General features: G+C 52.7%; 2 protein-coding genes across 4 annotated transcripts in view; one reads left to right on the top strand and one right to left on the bottom strand.

Moving 5' to 3' along the window:
* LOC147373323 (carnitine O-palmitoyltransferase 1, muscle isoform) overlaps positions 1-8,148 on the top strand; it is a 42,451-nt gene extending 34,303 nt beyond the window's left edge. For all 3 annotated transcript variants that reach the window (XM_086403530.1, XM_086403533.1, XM_086403534.1), the window contains one exon: positions 7,912-8,148. In XM_086403530.1, coding sequence (XP_086259656.1) covers positions 7,912-8,069 — 158 coding nt within the window. In that variant the 3' untranslated portion in view covers positions 8,070-8,148. The remainder of the gene's footprint in view (positions 1-7,911) is intronic.
* Positions 8,149-8,305: 157 nt separating this feature from the next.
* On the bottom strand, positions 8,306-12,597 carry KLHDC7B (kelch domain containing 7B). The gene has a single exon (XM_086403529.1). It carries the CDS (start codon positions 12,595-12,597, stop codon positions 9,145-9,147), a length of 3,453 nt encoding a protein of 1,150 aa, XP_086259655.1. The 3' UTR covers positions 8,306-9,144.
* Between the last annotated feature and the right edge of the window lie 5,191 nt (positions 12,598-17,788).

Here is a 17,788-nt window from a genome sequence, read left to right as displayed (position 1 = left end):
CACTCCAGTGTTCTTGCCTGGAGAATCCCAGGGACGGGGGAGCCTGGTGGGCTGCCATCGCTGGGGTCGCACAGAGTCGGACACGACTGAAGTGACTCAGCAGCAGCAGCAGTGCCAGTGCAGGAGAGATGAGAGACATGGGCTCAGGCCCTGGGTCAGGGAGATCCTCTGGAGGAGGGTGTGGCGACCCACTCCAGTTTTCTTGCCTGAACGGAGCTTGGGGCCTACAGTCCACGGGGTGGCAGAGAGTGGGACGCGACAGAGTGACGGAGCACACACTCGTCTAACTATTGTGAATGGTGCCCCTGTGAACACTTCTGCACAGTATTTGTCTGAGTGCCCATTCTCTTTTGTTTGGGATACTGTCTAGGAGTAGAGTTGCTAGGGATGGTAATTCTGTGTTTAGCTTTCTGAAGAATCTCAAACTGTTTTACACAAGGGTGCCTCATTTTACACTCCCACCAGCAATGTACACGTTTCTAATTTATCCACATCCTCAGCAACACTCGTTATTTTCCAGGGTTTTTGTTGTTGTCACCAGTTTTCTTTTACTGATTTGAAGTAGCTTCTTGTATAGCCTAGACACCAGCTCACTGCCAGTTTTAGGGCTTGTACAGTTCTGTCAGTTGTCTGAAAAAGTTGTCTGTGTTGTCCTTAGTTGAAAAAAATATTTTGATAAAAACAAATTCACCAGGACTTCCCAGGTGATCCAGTGGTTAGGAATCCGCCTTCCGGTGCAGGGATGCAGGTTTGATCCCTGGTCAGGGAATTAAGATCACACACGCCACAGAGCAACTGAGCCCATGAGTCACAAACAGAGCACCCACGTGCCACAACTGCTGAGGCCTGCAGGCTCTGGAGCCCGTGTGCCACAGTGAAAGCACCTGTGACCCAACAAAGATCCCGAGTGCCACAGCTACCATGCAGTGCAGCCAAATAAAGAAATGTATTTAAACTGTTAAAAAACTAATTCACCAATATTTTACCTGATGGTCTGTGATTTTTAAGAAGTCCCTAGGTCACAGATAATCTGCTAAATGTTATTTTATATTTCATATTCGTTTTAATTCATAGGGCATGCACTTCTCTTTTTCACTGCTTCTTGGCGTTACTTTCATCATACACTAAGTCCCATACACACTGAGGCCTATCTCGGGGTTTAGTTTCTTCCATTGGCCTATTGTCTGTACCATGTTTAAAAAGTATGCTTTAGGGAATTCCCTGGCGGTCCATTGGTTAAGACTCTGCATGTTCACTGACCTTGTGGGTTTAATCCCTTATCAGGGAACTAAGATCCCACAAGCTGTACAGCACAGCTAAATTAATTAATTGATTAAGTTGAATAGGGCTTTATAGGATGTCTTGATATCTAATAGGGCATATTTCCCCTTTTAACTGTTGTCTTTTTAAAAGTGATTGACAATTGAACCTCATTCTTTCATATACACTTTTATAATTTATAAATACTGATAGTTTTATCTCGTATCTTACACCTCTTGTTTCTTTTAAACTCTTAAACTCCATTTACCAGCATCTTCAATACCAGCAATATTATTAGAGGCAGCCTTGTTTGATTACCGAAGGAATTTATCCACAGTTTCCCCATTAAGTATAACGTTTGCTGTAAGTTTTTGATATATTACCTTTACTAGGTCAAAATGTCTCCTTCTGTTCCTAATTTGTTAGAGTTTTTATTTTCTAAAATCAAAGATAGGTAATAGGTATTAAATTTTGCTAACTGCTTTTTTGTATTAACTGAGATATTGCTATGATTTCCTCCTTTTATTCAGTTCAGTTCAGTCACTCAGTAGTGTACGACTCTTTGCAACCACATGGACTGCAGCACACCAGGCTTCCCTGTCCATCACCAACTCCCGGAGCTTGCTCAAACTCATGTCCATTGAGTTGGTGATGCCATCCAACCACCTCATCCTCTGTCGTCCCCTTCTCCTCCTGCCCTCAATCTTTCCCAGAATCAGGGTCTTTTCAAATGAGTCAGCTCTCCGCATCAGGTGGCCAAAGTATTGGAGTTTCGGCTTCAATATCAGTCCTTCCAATGAACACCCAGGACTGATCTCCTTTAGGATTGACTGGTTTGATCTCCTTGCAGTCTAAGGGACCCTCAAGAGTCTTCTCCAACACCACAGTTCAAAAGCATCAATTCTTCTGCACTCAGCTTTCTTTATAGTCCAACTCTCACATCCATACATGACCACTGGAAAAACCATAGCCTTGACTAGATGGACCTTTATTAACAAAGCATATTAAAAAGTCTCTGCTTTTTAATATGCTGTCTAGGTTGGTCATAACTTTCCTTCCAAAGAGTTTTAATTTAGTTTCATCTTTTAATTTCATGACTGTAATCTTTTATTACTTATTACTGTGTTTAATTAAGCTGATTGATTTTCTGATACTCAACTATCCTTGAATTTCTTTTACAAATTCTACTTGATCATAACATATTATTTTAACATATTGTTAAATTTGGTTAAATTATATTTAGGATTTTGTGTTTAGTTTCATGTGAGACAGACCTATAATTTTGTTTAATATAATCTTTCCTTTTAAAATAAACCAGCTTAGGGAAAATTATGTTTTTGTTTTTGCTTATCTCTATTCTCAGGTTTTCCACAGTGTAACTGAAATGCATCTATCAAATGCTTTTCTTAAAAAGTCATCCAGTCAGCCTACCAGTCTTCCCTCTTTTCCTAATTTCTGAAATTACTTGTATCAGATAAGAATTAACTATTCTTCAAAGTTCAGTAGAATTCATCTGAAAAGCCATCTGGGACCTGAGATTTGAGAAGGTAGACCTTCACCATTTACATTTTTAAGTGTTGATTCTTTTATTTTGCCTATGATGTGGATTAGCCTATGGGCTTATCTTCATCCCTTTACTGCCTAGCTTGACTGGCCTCATCATTCCTGTTCTCTGTTCCTACCTCCTGAACTGTCAAAATAAATCTGCTTACTGCCTCCCTCATTAGTCCTCCCCTCTCCTACACAGATTTTGGAATACTTTATCTTCATCCTTTACTGAACCCTGTTTCTAGGTGCACATCTTGACCATTTAAAAAAAATTTCTGTGTGAGGACCTGAGCCTATGTACCGGGTGGTCAGAGTGCATGGCTGAGCCCTGACTAGCCTCTCAGAGACAGGACTAGACTGCAGATCTCTTCAAGAAAGTTAGAGATGCCAAGGGAGCACTTCATACAAATATGGGCACAATAAAGGACAGAAATGGTATGGACCTAACAGAAGCAGACGATATTAAGAAGAGGCAGCAAGAATACACAGAAGAACTGTACAAAAAAGATCCTCATGACCCAGATAACCACAATGGTGTGATCACTCACACTCACCTAGAGCCAGACATCCTGGAATGAGAAGTCAAGTGGGCCTTAGGAAGCATCATTACAAACAAAGCTAGTGGAGGTGATGAAATTCCAGTTGAGCTATTTCAAATGCTAAAAGATGGTGCTATTAAAGTGCTGCACTCAATATGCCAGCAAATTTGGAAAACTCAGCAGTGACCACAGAACTGGAAAAGGTCAGATTTCATTCCAATCCCAAAGAAAGGCAATGCTAAAGAATGTTCAAACTACCACACAATTGCACTCATGTCACACACTAGCAAAGTAATGTTCAAAATTCTCCCAAGCTAGGCTTCAACAGTACATGAACTGAGAACCTCCACCTGTTCAAGCTGGATTTAGAAAAGGCAGAGGAACCAGAGATCAAATTGCCAACAATGTTGGATCATACAAAAAGCAAGAGAATTCCAAAAAAAGTCTACTTCTGCTTTATTGACTATGCCAAAGCCTTTGACTGTGTGGATCACAACAAACCGTGGAACATTCTTCAAGAGATGGGAATACCATATCATCTTACCTGCCTCCTGAGAAACCTGTACGCAGGTCAAGAAGCAACAGTTAGAACCGGACATGGAACAACAGACTGGTTCCAAACTGGGAAAGAGTACGACAAGGCTGTATATTGTCACCCTACTTATTTAACTTATATGCAGAGTACATCATGTGAAATGCTGGGCTGGATGAAGCACAAGCTGGAATCAAGCCTGCTGGGAGAAATATCAATAACCTCAGATATGCAGATAACACCACCCTTATGGCAGAAAATGAAGAGGAACTGAAGAACCTCTTGATGAAAGTGAAAGAGGAGAGTGAAAATGCTGGCTTAAAACTCAGCATCCAAAAAACTAAAATCATAGCATCCAGTCCCATCACTTAATGGCAAATAGATGGGGAATGGAAAACAGTGGAAACAGTGACAGACTTTATTTTCTTGGGCTCCAAAATCACTGCAGATGGTGACTGCAGACTTGAAATTAAAAGATGCTTGCTCCCTCGAAGAAAATCTATAACCAACCTAGACAGCATGTTAAAAAGCAGATACATTACTTTGCCAGCAAAAGTCCATCTAGTCAAAGCTATGGTTTTTCCAGTAGTCATGGATGGATGTGAGAGTTGGACCATAAAGAAGGCTGAGTGCTGAAGAATTGATGCTTTTGAATGGTGGTGGTGGAGAAGACTCTCGAGGGTCCCTTGGACTGCAAGGAGATCAAACCAGTCAATCCTAAAAAAAAAAAATCAGTCCTGAATATTCATTGGAAGGACTGATGCTGATACTGAAGCTTCAATACTTTGACACACCTGATGTGAAGAACTGACTCATTGAAAAAGACCCTGATTCTGGGAAAGATTGAGGGCAGGAGGAGAAGGGGACAACAGAGGATGAGATGGTTGGATGGCATCACTGACTCCACGGACATGAGTTTGACCAGGCTCTGGGAGTTGGTGATGGATGGGGAAGCCTGGTGTGCTACAGTCCACGTGGTTGCAAAGAGTCGTACACTACTGAGCGACTGAAGTGAACTGAACCAGAGATAGCACCTTGGCTTTGCTACTCTGCTGGCCTTACCAAAAGCCCCCTGAGAGGGCCTGCCCTCACTACCTGGTCTAAAATAAGGCTTTCCTACCTCATTTCTCTGTCACAATACATGCTGCTTGTTTCCTCCGTAGTTCCTTTCACAATGTATAGTTGTGTTGTGTGTTTATTATCTGTGTCCTCCCACCGCAACTAGCATAGATGCCCCGGAGCGCAGGATGTGTCCACCCTTGTAGCCTGCTGTGTCATCAGGGCTGCCTTAGTGAAACGCCAACACAGAGCAAGCGCTCAGTAAATACTGAATGAACGAAAAACTCAGGAGACACATTTCTGAAGGACTTGTGGATAATTGTGAGTCTTCCTATCTATACTGTTTTTCCCTTGGATCAAATTACAGAGAGCCATGCACTCGATACGGTGTTTCCGTGTCTCACTGAATCACCTTTTCTGAAGTGCGCTTTGGTGCTGTGCCTCCAGCTTTCTTTTACCAGTGATTACAATGGTTGACACAGGAGAATATCTTTGTATTTTTTTTAATTTATTTATTTGGCTGTGCTGGGTCTTAGTTTCAGCATGCAGGATCTTTAGTTTTGGCACGGCATGTAGGATCTAGTTCCTTGATCAGGGATTGAACCTGGGCTGCCTACATTGGGAGCCTCGAGTCTTAGCCTCTGGACCACTGGGAAAGTCCCTCTTTGTATTTAAAGTAGGGATGTTGTCAAGGACATTTTCAACTATATTACATACCTCTTATGAAATATACCTATAGGAAAATTCTTTCTTAGGATAAAAGTGCCATAAACAATGGGTTTGTTTTTATTTTATGCTCACTGAATCTTTTTAAAAGATAATTTTCAGCATTTTAAAAAATATTTTTATTTATTTATTTTTGGCTGTACTGGGTCTTCCTTGCTTTGCTTTGGCTCCCTCTAGGTGTGGCAAGCAGGGGCTACTCTTGTCGCAGTGCGCAAACTTTTCATTGTGGTGGCTTTTCTTGTAGCAGAGTCAGGCCGGGCACGCAGGCTTCAGAACTGCAGCACATGGGCTCAGTAGTCGCAGTGTGCAGGCTCCAGAGTGCAGGTCAGTGCTTGTGGCACACAAACTTAGTCATCCCAAGACATGTGGACTCTCCCCAGAGCAGGGCTCGAACCCCGCATTGGCAGGCGGATTCTTATCCACTGCACTACCAGGGAAGTCCCATCACTAAATTTTGAAACTGAGCATGTTTCCTTCTCTGCTTTGGCCTCAGGAAACTCAGGGCTATAATTTCAGCTGCTGTGTAGGTCTGTATGAGATTCTTTTCTGTGAGCTAATTTTTTGTTTCGTTTTGTTTTACCCACCCTAGTTCTCTGTCCTGAATACCTCACTTATTTATTTTATAGTAGGAGTTTCTCCTTTCTTTTTTTTTTTTTTTTTATTTCTTGAGAGAAGAGGGGAGTTTCTCCTTTCTTGAGCACTTAATATGTGCGAGGCAGTTTACATACATCATCCATTTAATCTTCACAGCAAGCCATGAGATCCGGACGTTGTCCGGCCTTGACGTGTGAGGAGATGAGGTTAGTAGTTGAACTCTCTGACTCCAGGTCACACGGCCAGTGAGTAGAGAGTCTTGGCCTCAGGTCCATGCTCCACCTGCTGTCCAGGTGGCTGACATGATGGTCTGCGAGCTTCCTGCACAGAATTACCCAGGATGCTTGTTAAGATGCAGGTTCCGGGGCACCATCCTCAGCGCACTACATAAGAACCTCTTTGAGCTTTGAGAGGGCCCAGCTGTCTGCATGTAACAGGTGTCCCAAGTGAGTCTTGCTTCCAGAAGCCGGAGGGCCCCTGTGCTGGCAGGCATCACGTGCCCTGTGTCTGCCGAGGTGCGCTGCATGCACCTCCTCTAACACTGTTTCCCCAGCCACACGGCTGCCGCTCTCTGTGAAACCTCAGGTCTGTCACGCTGCTCACCTGTGTTGCGTGTAGACATACGTGTGCATTTGTCATTAATCATCCGCCTATTTTTTCTTTTTTCAGCAGCACCATGCAGCTTGCAGGATCGTAGTTCCCTGACCAGGGGTTGAACTTGCACCCTCGGCAGTGAAAGTACAGAATCCTAACCCTGAACTGCCGGGGGATTCCCTGCCTGTCTCTCCTCTGGTTAATTTCCTGAAGGATATAGTTCCCCAAAGTATCCAGCTTTTTTTAGCCCAGCCAGAAGTTCTAAGGGGATGTGTTTGCTGCAGAGATGACCCTCCTATTCATAGGTCTAAGGGGGAGAAGCACGCGAGTGCTCAGAGGGAAGGGGTGAGGTGAGGGAAGGGGTGAGGTGCAGTTTCTACACAGCACTGGATTTGCACAGGAAGCGCAGGTTCACCTACAGGCCTGGGGCGCTGCCCTCCAGTTGCTCTCAGAGGGAAAGACAGTCGGTCAGTCCAGTGATGAGTACCAAAGGACACCTAACATGAACATGCAAACCTCCACGAAAGGAGGAGCCCCTGGACTGGCCTTAGTGAAAGCGGAGGGGTGTCCTGGCGGAGGCGGGCAGGCATCCCAGGCCTATGAGCATGAGAAAACCTGAGGCTCAGGCCTCGCAGGAATGGGAGTGGTCAGCCCTACCTGAGCATGTGAGCTTGGGTGGAGGAGCACTTCTTGGGAGTCACCCTGCAACCACTAGCTGTGAACTGCAGATGGGTAAGGACCCGTGTTTAATCTTTCCTAACATTTCACGTCATACTGCCATCCAACCTTTTAGTGTTGTGGGCTAGTGTATTCCGAAGTTAAGACTTGGTGAGATTAGGGAAGGTTCGTTCCTGCTCTGTGTAGAGAGGAGATTTAATAGGGGTTGTTATGAGCCCTCTGACACATGGCCGACCCGCTTTCTCTCCTTAGAGTAGCTGGGTGGCTCAGCGCGTCCTGTCCCAGGATGCCGGGCGTGAGCAGAGGCACCTAGCCCTCGCCAGGGGGCCCAGCGCTGCAGCCGCCCCCGTGGTCTGACCAGGGCCTGTCTGGCTGTTGCAGTGCAGGCCACGTGGATGGCCTACGACATGGTGGTGATGCGCACCAACCCCGCGCTGGCGGAGTCCATGCGGCGGCTGGAGGACGCCTTCCTCAACTGCAAGGAGGAGATGGAAAAGAAGTGGCAGGAGCTGCTCAGTGAGGCCAAGCGCGCGCAGTAGGCCCCCGGGCAGAACCACAGCGACCCCAACTCACGGCCTGGGCACAGAGCTTGTTTCTCAATAAACTTATTTTCAAGCACCTCAGGATCCTTTCTGTCTCACCCAGCTGCATTCAGGCCCTGTCAGCAGCACATGAGACGGGCGAGACGCAGACGCTCTGATGAAGCAGAGGGCTCAGTACTAGTGGCGCTGAACTGAGAACAAGGGAAAAGGAGCCGGACAGGCGGGACACGGGCGGCGTTCAGGCGCGTTTATTTGCCTTCCCACAGTGAGTTCCAAAGGGCTGGGGAGAACATCGTTACTCGGCTGCGTGTCTGGGGCGCTGTGCTGGGCACTCGGGTGTGCCCCTACGTTCTCACGGCCCCATTTCAGACGGGAAAAGCCATGGTAGATGTCTCATCCACACGGCGAATGAGGGGCTGGTGGAAAGGGGGGCAGGCTCCTGCAGGGGCTGAACCAGAGGGAGAGACTGCACCAAGCTGCAGAGGGGTGTGAGCTGAGTGGTCCTGGCTGGCCTGGGCGAGGGTCTGGGCGGGGGTTACTGCCAGGAGGACACTCACAGACAAGGGTTCTCAGCCTTGAGGTCAGTTAGACAAAAGAGGGCTTCAGAGCTGTCCAACACAGAACCAGCCAGACTCTGGAGGCCTCAGGCCAGGTAGAAAGCCCTGGGGACTCCTCTGGTCTCCCTTCTCACCCCCTTGAGTGCTCCTTGCCTGGCCTGGAGCCCCGGGTCAGGTCAGGCAGTAGGGTGATACTGTGAGAGGGTCTCTGCCTGGGGGACGGATGCGTGAGGGGGCTGAGGCCCCAGGCAGCCAGGGAAGGGTTAAACAGGAAGCAGCTTGGGCCCGGTGGGAAGTAAGATGCCAGCAACCAGCTCCCAGGCACTGAGGGCTGGGGCTCTGAGGGGAGCAGGCACAGAGGAAGGGGGGCTGGAAGGGGGGAGTCAGGAGGCTCATTAGAACAGAAAAGGAAAGTCATCCCAGGAACAGCAGCAGAAGGTTCTGCACCGCAGCCTCCTCCCAGGGCGCCTCCCGCCTGTCAGACCTGCCCCAAGGTCTCCCGGGAGAGCAGCCAGTCAGAGGGCAGTCTGCAGTGGGCCCCTGGCAGGAAGAGTCAGGGTGAACGGGCAGAGGACCCCTTTGGTCCCCAGGGGGAAAGGCTGCAGCTCCTTGGCCTGGAACTGGGCGGTCCCCTCGGAGACGGTGAAGGTGGCTGTGACTTGGTGGTTGAGGCAGTAGATCGTGTTGCCCAGCACAGCGCAGCGCAGCGGGGTGGGGGCGGGCAGTGGCAAGGAGGCAGCCCGGCTCCAGGAGCTCGTCACGGTGTTGTAGCGCATCACCGCAGCGCCCACACCCCGCAGAAGGTCAAAGCGATACAGGAAGCCCCCCAGAGCCACCATGTCGCTGGACCGCCGGTGGCTGGCACTGTAGGGGCACTCATCCCACGCATCCTTTGTGGGCCGGTACCTGAGCAGCCGGTGGAAGAGATGGCCCCCGGTGACGTAGATGTCCCCCTGGCAGGCCACAGCGTCGTGAGCCACGGGGAAGGCACCCGCAGGGAGGGGCGCGCGGGGGCTCCAGGCGTCCGCACGCGGGTCGTAGCACTCCATGCTGTACAGGCACTCGCCCCCGATGGCGTAGAGCAGCCCATCCAGGGCCACTAGTTTCAGCTGGGCGCGCGCCTGCTGCATGGGCCGCACCTGGCTCCAGATGTTGGTCAGAGGGTTGTAGCAGAACACCTCGTTGCAGCAGACAGCCTCGGCGCCAGACCCACGGATGCCCCCCGCCAGGAACAGGTAGTTGTGCAGAGTGCAGAGGCCGCAGCCTCGCAGCGGGGCCTCCTGGGGCACCTTGGTCAGGGGCCGCCAGGAGTTCTCTCCAGGGTGGAACACGTGCAGGTATGCAGGGGGAGGCAGGGCCGCGGGCCCCACGGCAAGAGCCTCCGCCACAGGGGAGCCCCGTGTGAGCTCAGAGCGGCTCGCCCTGTAGAGGCCCGGCAGCACCAGGGCCCCCAGCACTGCTGGGCCACGGCTGGTGCGCAGGCTCACGATGCGCTCCCGGTCAGCCCCACTCAGCTGCCGGTAGAGGCTCGGGTCTCTCAGCACGTGAAGCAGATTGTCGCTCATCCAGGCATAGGTTTCCTGGGCCAAGCCAGGGTCCCCGTGCTGCTGGGCAAAGGCCAGTGCCTCCAGGCAACTGCCCAGGTCCAGCCATCGCGGCAGAGCCACCACGGAGGCCCTGGACTTTCGGGGCCCCTCTGCCACCCCCCAGCCTCCTGGCCTCTGCAGAAACATCATGAGTTTCCGGGCCTCCTCCTGCTTCTCCCCGAGGCCCTGCCTGTGGCCTGAAGGGCGGGGCCCCGCCCCAGGCGCCACCCGGCTGGCCTCCTGCTTGGGGCTCTGGGACATTTCACACAAGCTGTGTTTCCGGGACGGCGGGACTGGCTGGGGGTCCTGCCTTGTAGCCAAGGAGGATGAAGAGCCAGGCTGGGTCTGCTCCGGGGGCGGCGAAGGGGCTATGGGCTCTGTGGCTCCCTGCAGCAGCAAGTCTGGATATTTCTCCTCGGTTCTGTCCCCTCTCGGGCCTGAGGGGGTGCCTTCAGCAGCAGCCCCCTCGGTCTCAGTGTGACTCTGCTGTGGCCGAGCTCCAGCCTCCTCCAGGCCCCCTGGACCCGCCCTTGTGTCCAGATCCTCTGCACCATGCCTGTCCTCCTCTGGGGGAGCAGCCGACTCTCTGTTCTCAGAGGATAAGGCTGTGCCCGGATGGCTGGGGCCCTCCAGAGCGGCCCTTGGGGCTCTCCCTTGGGGCCTCTCTGGCCTGGGAAAGGGGTGACTCCTGAGAACCATTGAAATAAGGTTTCCCCAGCTGGTTGAGAGCTGTCCCTGCTGATGGTCCTTGCAGAGAACCACACTGGGCTCCCGAGATGCAAGCCTCGATCCGCTAGCAGGCACAGGGGCTGCAGCTGCGGCAGGGGCAGCGGATGGTGCTGGAGGAGGGGCACCTGTCGGGGCAGGGGTCGGCGCTGGGGAGGAGGACCCTGCAGCAGGACTCTGGCTCACTCTGAGGGGCAAAGAGTCTGAAGGAGAGGAGATCGGAGGAATCGGGGCTCCAGGTCCGAGACTGGGGCGGGCGTGTGCTACAGGTGGGGACCCTGGGGGTGGGAGGGGTTTAGGGGTGCACGGCGGGGTCGTGGCTGAGGAACTAGGGGAGGAGATGCAGCTGCAAATGTCTGCAGAACCACAGGCCACCTGGCCTCGCAGGTACCCTCTCCCTTCTCTAATGCTGTGGCCCCCTTGCTCCTTTGTCCCTCCTTTGTCTTCTGAACTGAAGAAAACGTGATCTCCAGAGCCATTCGCCCCAGCCTGTCCCACAGTGCAGGCCTCTGTGGGCCTCTGCACTAAGGACAAGGAGGGGTGTCCCCCCTGTGGCCCCTCTGGTGATAGGCTCACAGGGCCCAGGGCCTGGCTGAAGCTCCTGGTGACCAGGACCTCCCTCCTCACCCAGGGCCAGCCCTCCATGGCGGCTTGGGGCTCCTGGGACTCCCTGGGGGCCAGGGTTGCAGCCTCCTTGTTCTCACCAGCTGTGGCTCCCGAGTCTAGAGCTAGGCCTCGGGTGGCTTGGGGGCCGCTCTCCCCAAGCCCCCTCTCTGAGACACCCATCAAGGGCCTAGTCTGCAGGCTGCACAATGGGGGCGGCTCCTGGGGGAACAGGAGCCCCTGGGAGCCTGACGGCAGGCAGCTGGCTGCACCCACAGCATCCCACACGCTCACCACAGAGCCCAGAGACAGGGCGTCCAGCTTTCGCCGGCGATAGCCGCTCTGTCCTGAGTCCACCTGCCCCCACCGGCTGCCGGGGCTCTGCCCCCTCGAGGCAGGTGACCCCCGCCCTTGTTGCCAGGGGCGACTGTCCCGACCAATCCTGTGGTCAGGGGCCGTGCCTCGGACACCCCCTGCCTCCCCCCACACCTCCACTTCTCTGCCAGGATCCCGGGGGGTGAAGTGTATCAGGAGGGGTGCAGATGACCCTTCACCTTTGCTCCCACACGGGAGAGCAGAGCCTGACCTGTGAGCCTCCTTCCCTTTACGTCGGAGGGTTTCAGGGGGTCCCAAGACCCCTCCATTGGCCCCCTCCCCCGCTGGCGTCTTAAGGGGAGGGGAGGCTGCGGCAGCCAGACTCCCGCCGCCCAGGGGCTCCTGATCCTGGGCACCCGCTGCAGCTGGACTCCCCTGGCCACGTCCTGGAGGGCCTGGCTTTCCCTGCACTGAGCTGTGACCCTCAACAGCGCCACTGACCTTGTGCTTCGCGGGTAGGGCTGGCCCAGCTGCTTCCACCTGCGAAGGGCGGAGGGCTGTGGATGCCGGTCCCCCCGCCTCCTGGTCCTGCGCAGAGCCAAACCAGTGCAGAGCCAGTGCCGTGGCGGCCACCACGGCCAGGGCCAGCAGGGTCAGCGCGGCGTCCTCCCAGTCTTCGTCCGCGTCCCCGTCCCAACCCCAGGCGAGGCCGCCAGCCTCTGAGGCGCTCTGGGCCATGGTCTGGGCCGCCGACCCGGCGAGAGGCGCCGGGCAGCAGGCTGGGAGCTACGTGCTACGCAACACTCGGGCTTCAGGCCGGATGCAGCCCGGGTGCCGCGCAGATGGGCCCGCGACGTGCCCCGCCCAGAGGGCTGCCTGGCTAAGGAGGCTGTGCCTGCGGGCGCGCCGCGGACCCGGGAGGGTGGGCCTTCGTCGAGCGGGGTGTCAGCACACCCCCCCTGCAGCTCCAGGAGCTCGGGCCTCCCCACCCCCACCCCGCCCCTGCCCCTCCCTCTTTCTGTGGGTCCAGGGGCGGATGGCAGTGCCCATCAGTACTGCCCCGGCAGCCCAGCCACGCGTTCTGCCCAACAGACCCTCACCCCGGGTCCCTTCGCTGAGCTCGGGCCAGTCTCGGGGGCTCTGCCAGGGAAGAGTTACCCACAGGGAGATGTTATCTGTAGCTGCAGCAACACGATGAGGCCCTGATGAAGTTACCAGGAACCCGAGAAGACCGTTCCACTCTGCAGGGGTGGGGGCGTCTCCCTGAGGAGAGGGATGAGGTGGGGGTCCTGACCCCCGAGCTCGGTTCACACGCAGATGGGCAGCGAGGAGGGATGCAGGCGTGAAGCCGTGGCCCCGCTCCTGGGGACAGGGTACTCAGGAGAGTGGCTCTCGGTCCCCTCCATCCAGCTGCCTCTGGACCCTCTCGACCTTGAGTTCAGAGATGGGACCGTTGTCAAAAGGCATCAGAGAAGGCAATGGCACCCCACTCCAGTACTCTTGCCTGGAAAATCCCATGGACGGAGGAGCCTGGTAGGCTGCAGTCCATGGGGTCGTTAAGAGTCGGACAGAACTGAGCAAATTCACTTTCACTTTTCACTTACATGCATTGGAGAAGGAAATGGCAACCCACTCCAGTGTTCTTGCCTGGAGAATCCCAGGGACGGGGGAGCCTGGTGGGCTGCGGTCTATGGGGTTGCACAGAGTCGAACAGGACTGAAGCGACTTAGCAGCAGCAGCAGCAGCAAGCCATCAAGAGTAATGAGTGGACAAAGTAAGGAAGATCCAAAAGTTGTGTTTTCCTCTTTATTGGCCTGGCTCATCGCAACCTTCCAGAGCCTCCTGGGCTCTCTGGGCCATCTCGACTGCCAGAGGTCCCTCTGGCCAGCCCTGGAGCCTCCAGGACCCCACTCTGGCCCCAGCACCCCATCAGCCTGGTCCCTCCAGCCTCCTCTCACCTCGCCCCTCCCTCCTCTCCGGGACTCAGGCCCCCTGCAGCATGTGGCCGCTCAGGGCACAAGGCTTGTCTCCTCCATCTGTTCCTCTCTTCAGCCAAGGAGTAAATCTCAGGATAGGTGCCAGCTGGGGCCAGACATGGAAAGAGCCTGGAGCTCCTGGGACAAAGGCAGGCACCTCGTGACAAGTGCTTGTTTGTTGCTGGCAGCAGAGGACTCTCCCTAACTCAGGTGGCAAGAGGGCCAAGTCCTGTCCCTGGCACCCCGCCCGGGCCCTGCTGAGCCTCAGGTGTCTCACCCACCCGTGCTCTCCCCCCTCCCCACCCCAGGCGTATTAAGTGACAGAGGGAGCAAGGGGCCCTGCCTTAAGGTGGACCTCAGGCGGGGGGACGGTCTTCTGGGTGCCACCCTCATTCTCTGTCCTGGCCCCAGGCTCTGTGTCTGGGTTAAGTTTGGGGTCCAACGACCTTGCAAGGATGGAGATGATGCCTGCATCTGCACCTCAGTACAGGCCATGCAGTACCCACCAGACCTCTCCACCCAGCACCGGAAGACCGTGCCATCGTCTGAGCGCCAGGCTGCGGTCAGAGAGCAGACGTGTCCACCAGGGGTGCCTTAGGACACCAGCTTCACGAGGTGCTGAGGCCCGGGACAGGTCCCAGAGGCACAGCTGGCCGAGGAAGGGTCCAGGCCCCTCCCCTGGGGAAAGGAAACACCTGACTTTTGAAAACCCAGATCAAGGCAAGCCCTGTCCTGCAAGGAGAAACTCCCTGTGGGAAAGTGCCTGGAGGCATGTCACCTTCCAAACAGTGGAAGTATTACCCTCTTATCTTTTCAGAGAGAGTAAAGATGCGGCACTGCTGGAAAGGTGACAGAACTTCAGAAGCACGCGGGGTCACCCACAGAAATTGGGATGCGTGCATAACTGTTCTGGTTGTGCCATCATGGCTTAACTAGCACAGATGCCCATCGAGGTAAAAATAGAGATCAAGGAAATGGGCCCCGGGCAAGTCTGGCCTGCAGTGGCCTCCTTAGAGCTCTGTTCCTCATCGCCTGTGCGGCAGGACCCCTGACCTAGTCCCTCCAAGGAATAGAGGGACTTGGGCCTATGGACCCAGAGATCCTGTTTCCTCAGAAATGACACAAAACAAGGATGGAGGCAGTCATCTGCCTGCCAATGGACACTGAGGGCCTGAGAGGTGGGGACGTCCATCCCCATGGGAGCTGATCCGTGGCAGCACCCAGGAAGACCCCCCACTGCTGGGTTACGGAGCCCGGAGCACGATGGATGGCACCCAGCAGAGAAGCACATGGCGCCTTTCTGAAACGTGTGCTGGAGGAAAGCCTGGTGAGATGGGGGCATAACTCCACGGGACAGCCAACTGCAGATGCGCGGCTGACATAAAGAAGGCAGTAGAGAGCAGCAAGCTCCACTAAATGCAGGGTTTTTCTATTATTGGACTTTTTTAAAGTCAAGAAAGATCGTTTAATCAGAGATGATATAAACCAAAGAACATTATATGCATGCATGTGTGCTAAGTCATTTCTGACGCTTTGTGACCCAATAGACTGTTGCCTGCCAGGCTCCTCTGTCCATGGGATTCTCTAGGCAAGAACACTGAAGTGAGCTGCCATTCCCTTCTCCAAGGGATCTTCCTGACCCAGGGACAGAACCTGTGTCTCTTACGTCCCCTAATTGGCAGGCGGGCTCTTTAACACTAGTTCCACCCGGGAAGCCCATAAGATCATATGTGTTTATGTTAAGAGTATGTACATGTAAATAAACCTAGAATAACATTTAGGGCTTAGAAAATACAAATCTAAGATTTAACAGTCGTACCAAACAGGGTATACCTCTTAAGGAATCCATCTGAGTGGGGGAAATGTTTATGCAAAAGAAAATAAAATAAAAGATAACACAATGTTACTTGTAATGGAAAAACTTAAACACATAAGCATTCAACAATATGAGAATGATGAAGAGAACATGCGTTTCCACACAACTTTTTTTTTCCAGGTCTGGGGGGGAAAAAAATGCCCTTAGGATTTGATAGGGGTTGCACTGTGGTCATTCTACCAATATTAATTCTTCTAATCAAGAACACGTATCTTTCCATCTGTTTCTGTCAACTTTAATTTCTTTCATCAACATCTAGTTTTCACAGTACAGGTCTTTTGTCTCCTTGAAGATGAAAGTGAAGTCGCTCAGTCGTGTCTGTACCTGCCAGGCTCCTCCATCCGTGGGATTCTCCAGGCAAGATTACTGGAGTGGGTTGCCATTTCCTTCTCCAGGGGATCTTCCCAACCCAGGGATCGAACCCGGGTCTCCGGCATCGCAGGCAGACGCTCTACCGTCTGAGCCACCAGGGGGCTACTCCCAGGCATTTTATTCTCTTTGATGAGTGGTAAATGGGATTGTTTCCCTAATTTCTCTTTCTGAGAGTTTGTTGTCAGTGTATAGAAGTGCAACAAACACTGGTCAGAATGGCCACCATCAAAAAGTAAGGCTTCCCTGAGAGTCCAGTGGTTAAGAATCTGCCTGCCAATGCAAGGTACATGGGTTCAACCCCTGGTCCAGGAAGATCCCACATGACACAGAGCAAGTAAGCCTGTGCGCCGCAACCACTGAGCCGTGCTCCGCAGCAAGAGCAGCCTGAGCTCCATGTCAAGGAGCAGCCTCACACTAGAGAGGGCCCGCAGACCCAGAGCAGCCAGATACAAACAAGTCTTAAAAAAAAAGTCCACAAGCGGTAAATGCTGGAGAGGGTGAGAAGAGAGCACCCTCCTACACTGTTGATGGGAATGTAAATTCATGCAGCCACTATGGAGAAAAGTATGGAGGCGCCTTAAAACTAAAAATGGAGCTACCATATGACCCTGCAATCCCACCCCCAGGCATGTATCTGAAGAAAACTCTAAGTCAAAAATACACATGCACCCTGATGTTCAGAGGGCTTCCCTGGTGGCTCAGGTGGTAAAGAATCTGCCTGCAATACGGGAGGCCTGGGTTTGATCTCTGGGTCAGGAAGATCCCCTGGAGAAAGGAATGGCTACCCACTCCAGTATTCTTGCCTGGAGAACCCCATAGAAAGAGGAGCCTGGTGGGCTGCCGTCCATGGGGTCGCAAAGAGTCAGAGGTGACCAAGCAACTATCACTTCACTTCACTTCTGATGCTCACGGCAGGCTTCCCAGGTGGCTCAGTGATAAAGAATCCACCTGCCGATGTAAGAGATGCAGATTCATTCCCTAGGTCAGGAAGATCTCCTGGAGAAGGAAGTGGCAACCCACTCCAGTATTCTTGCCTGGGAAGTCCCTTGGACAGAGGAGCCTGGCGGGCTACAGTTTTTGGGGTCACAAAAGAGTCGGACATGACAGTGACTAAGCAGCAGCAGTGTTCATGGCAGCGCTGTTCACAATCCCCAAGCCCTGGAGGCAGCCGAAATGCCCAGGACAGAGGCATGGATAAAAAGACGTGGTGCACACATACAGTGGGACACTACTGAGTCATAAAATGAATCAAATAATGGGGTTTTCAGAAGCATGGATGAAGCTAAGGTGTTCCCTGGTGGACTAGCGCTTAGGAATGGGCACTTTCATGCTGTGGCCCTTGTCAAGGAACTGGAATCCCGAGAGCCGTGCAACATAGCCAAAAAAAAGGATGGACCTAGAGATGATAATGCTAAGTGAGGTAAACCACACAGAGAAAGACAAATATCATATGACGTTGCTCATATATGGGATCTGTATTTTAAAATGATGCAAATGAACTTACATATGAAACAGATTCTTCGATAGAGAAACTTCCAGTTACCAAAGGGGAAGGTGGGGGGTTAGGAGTTAGGGGTAATATATACACACCACTATACATAAAATAGATAAACAGCTGTACATATCAATTAACTCAATTGCATTTGCATTCTTTTTATGACTGAGTGCTAGCCCATGGCATGGAAGGGAGGCTCAAAGGGAGGGG

The sequence above is a fragment of the Bos grunniens genome, chromosome 5 (genome assembly GCF_055505025.1).
Source record: "Bos grunniens cultivar Pamir isolate PY7600 chromosome 5, Bosgru_T2T1.0, whole genome shotgun sequence".
NCBI lineage: Eukaryota > Metazoa > Chordata > Mammalia > Artiodactyla > Bovidae > Bos > Bos grunniens.
The sequence above is the reverse complement of the archived record's forward strand: the minus strand, read 5'-3'. Positions and strand labels throughout refer to the sequence as shown.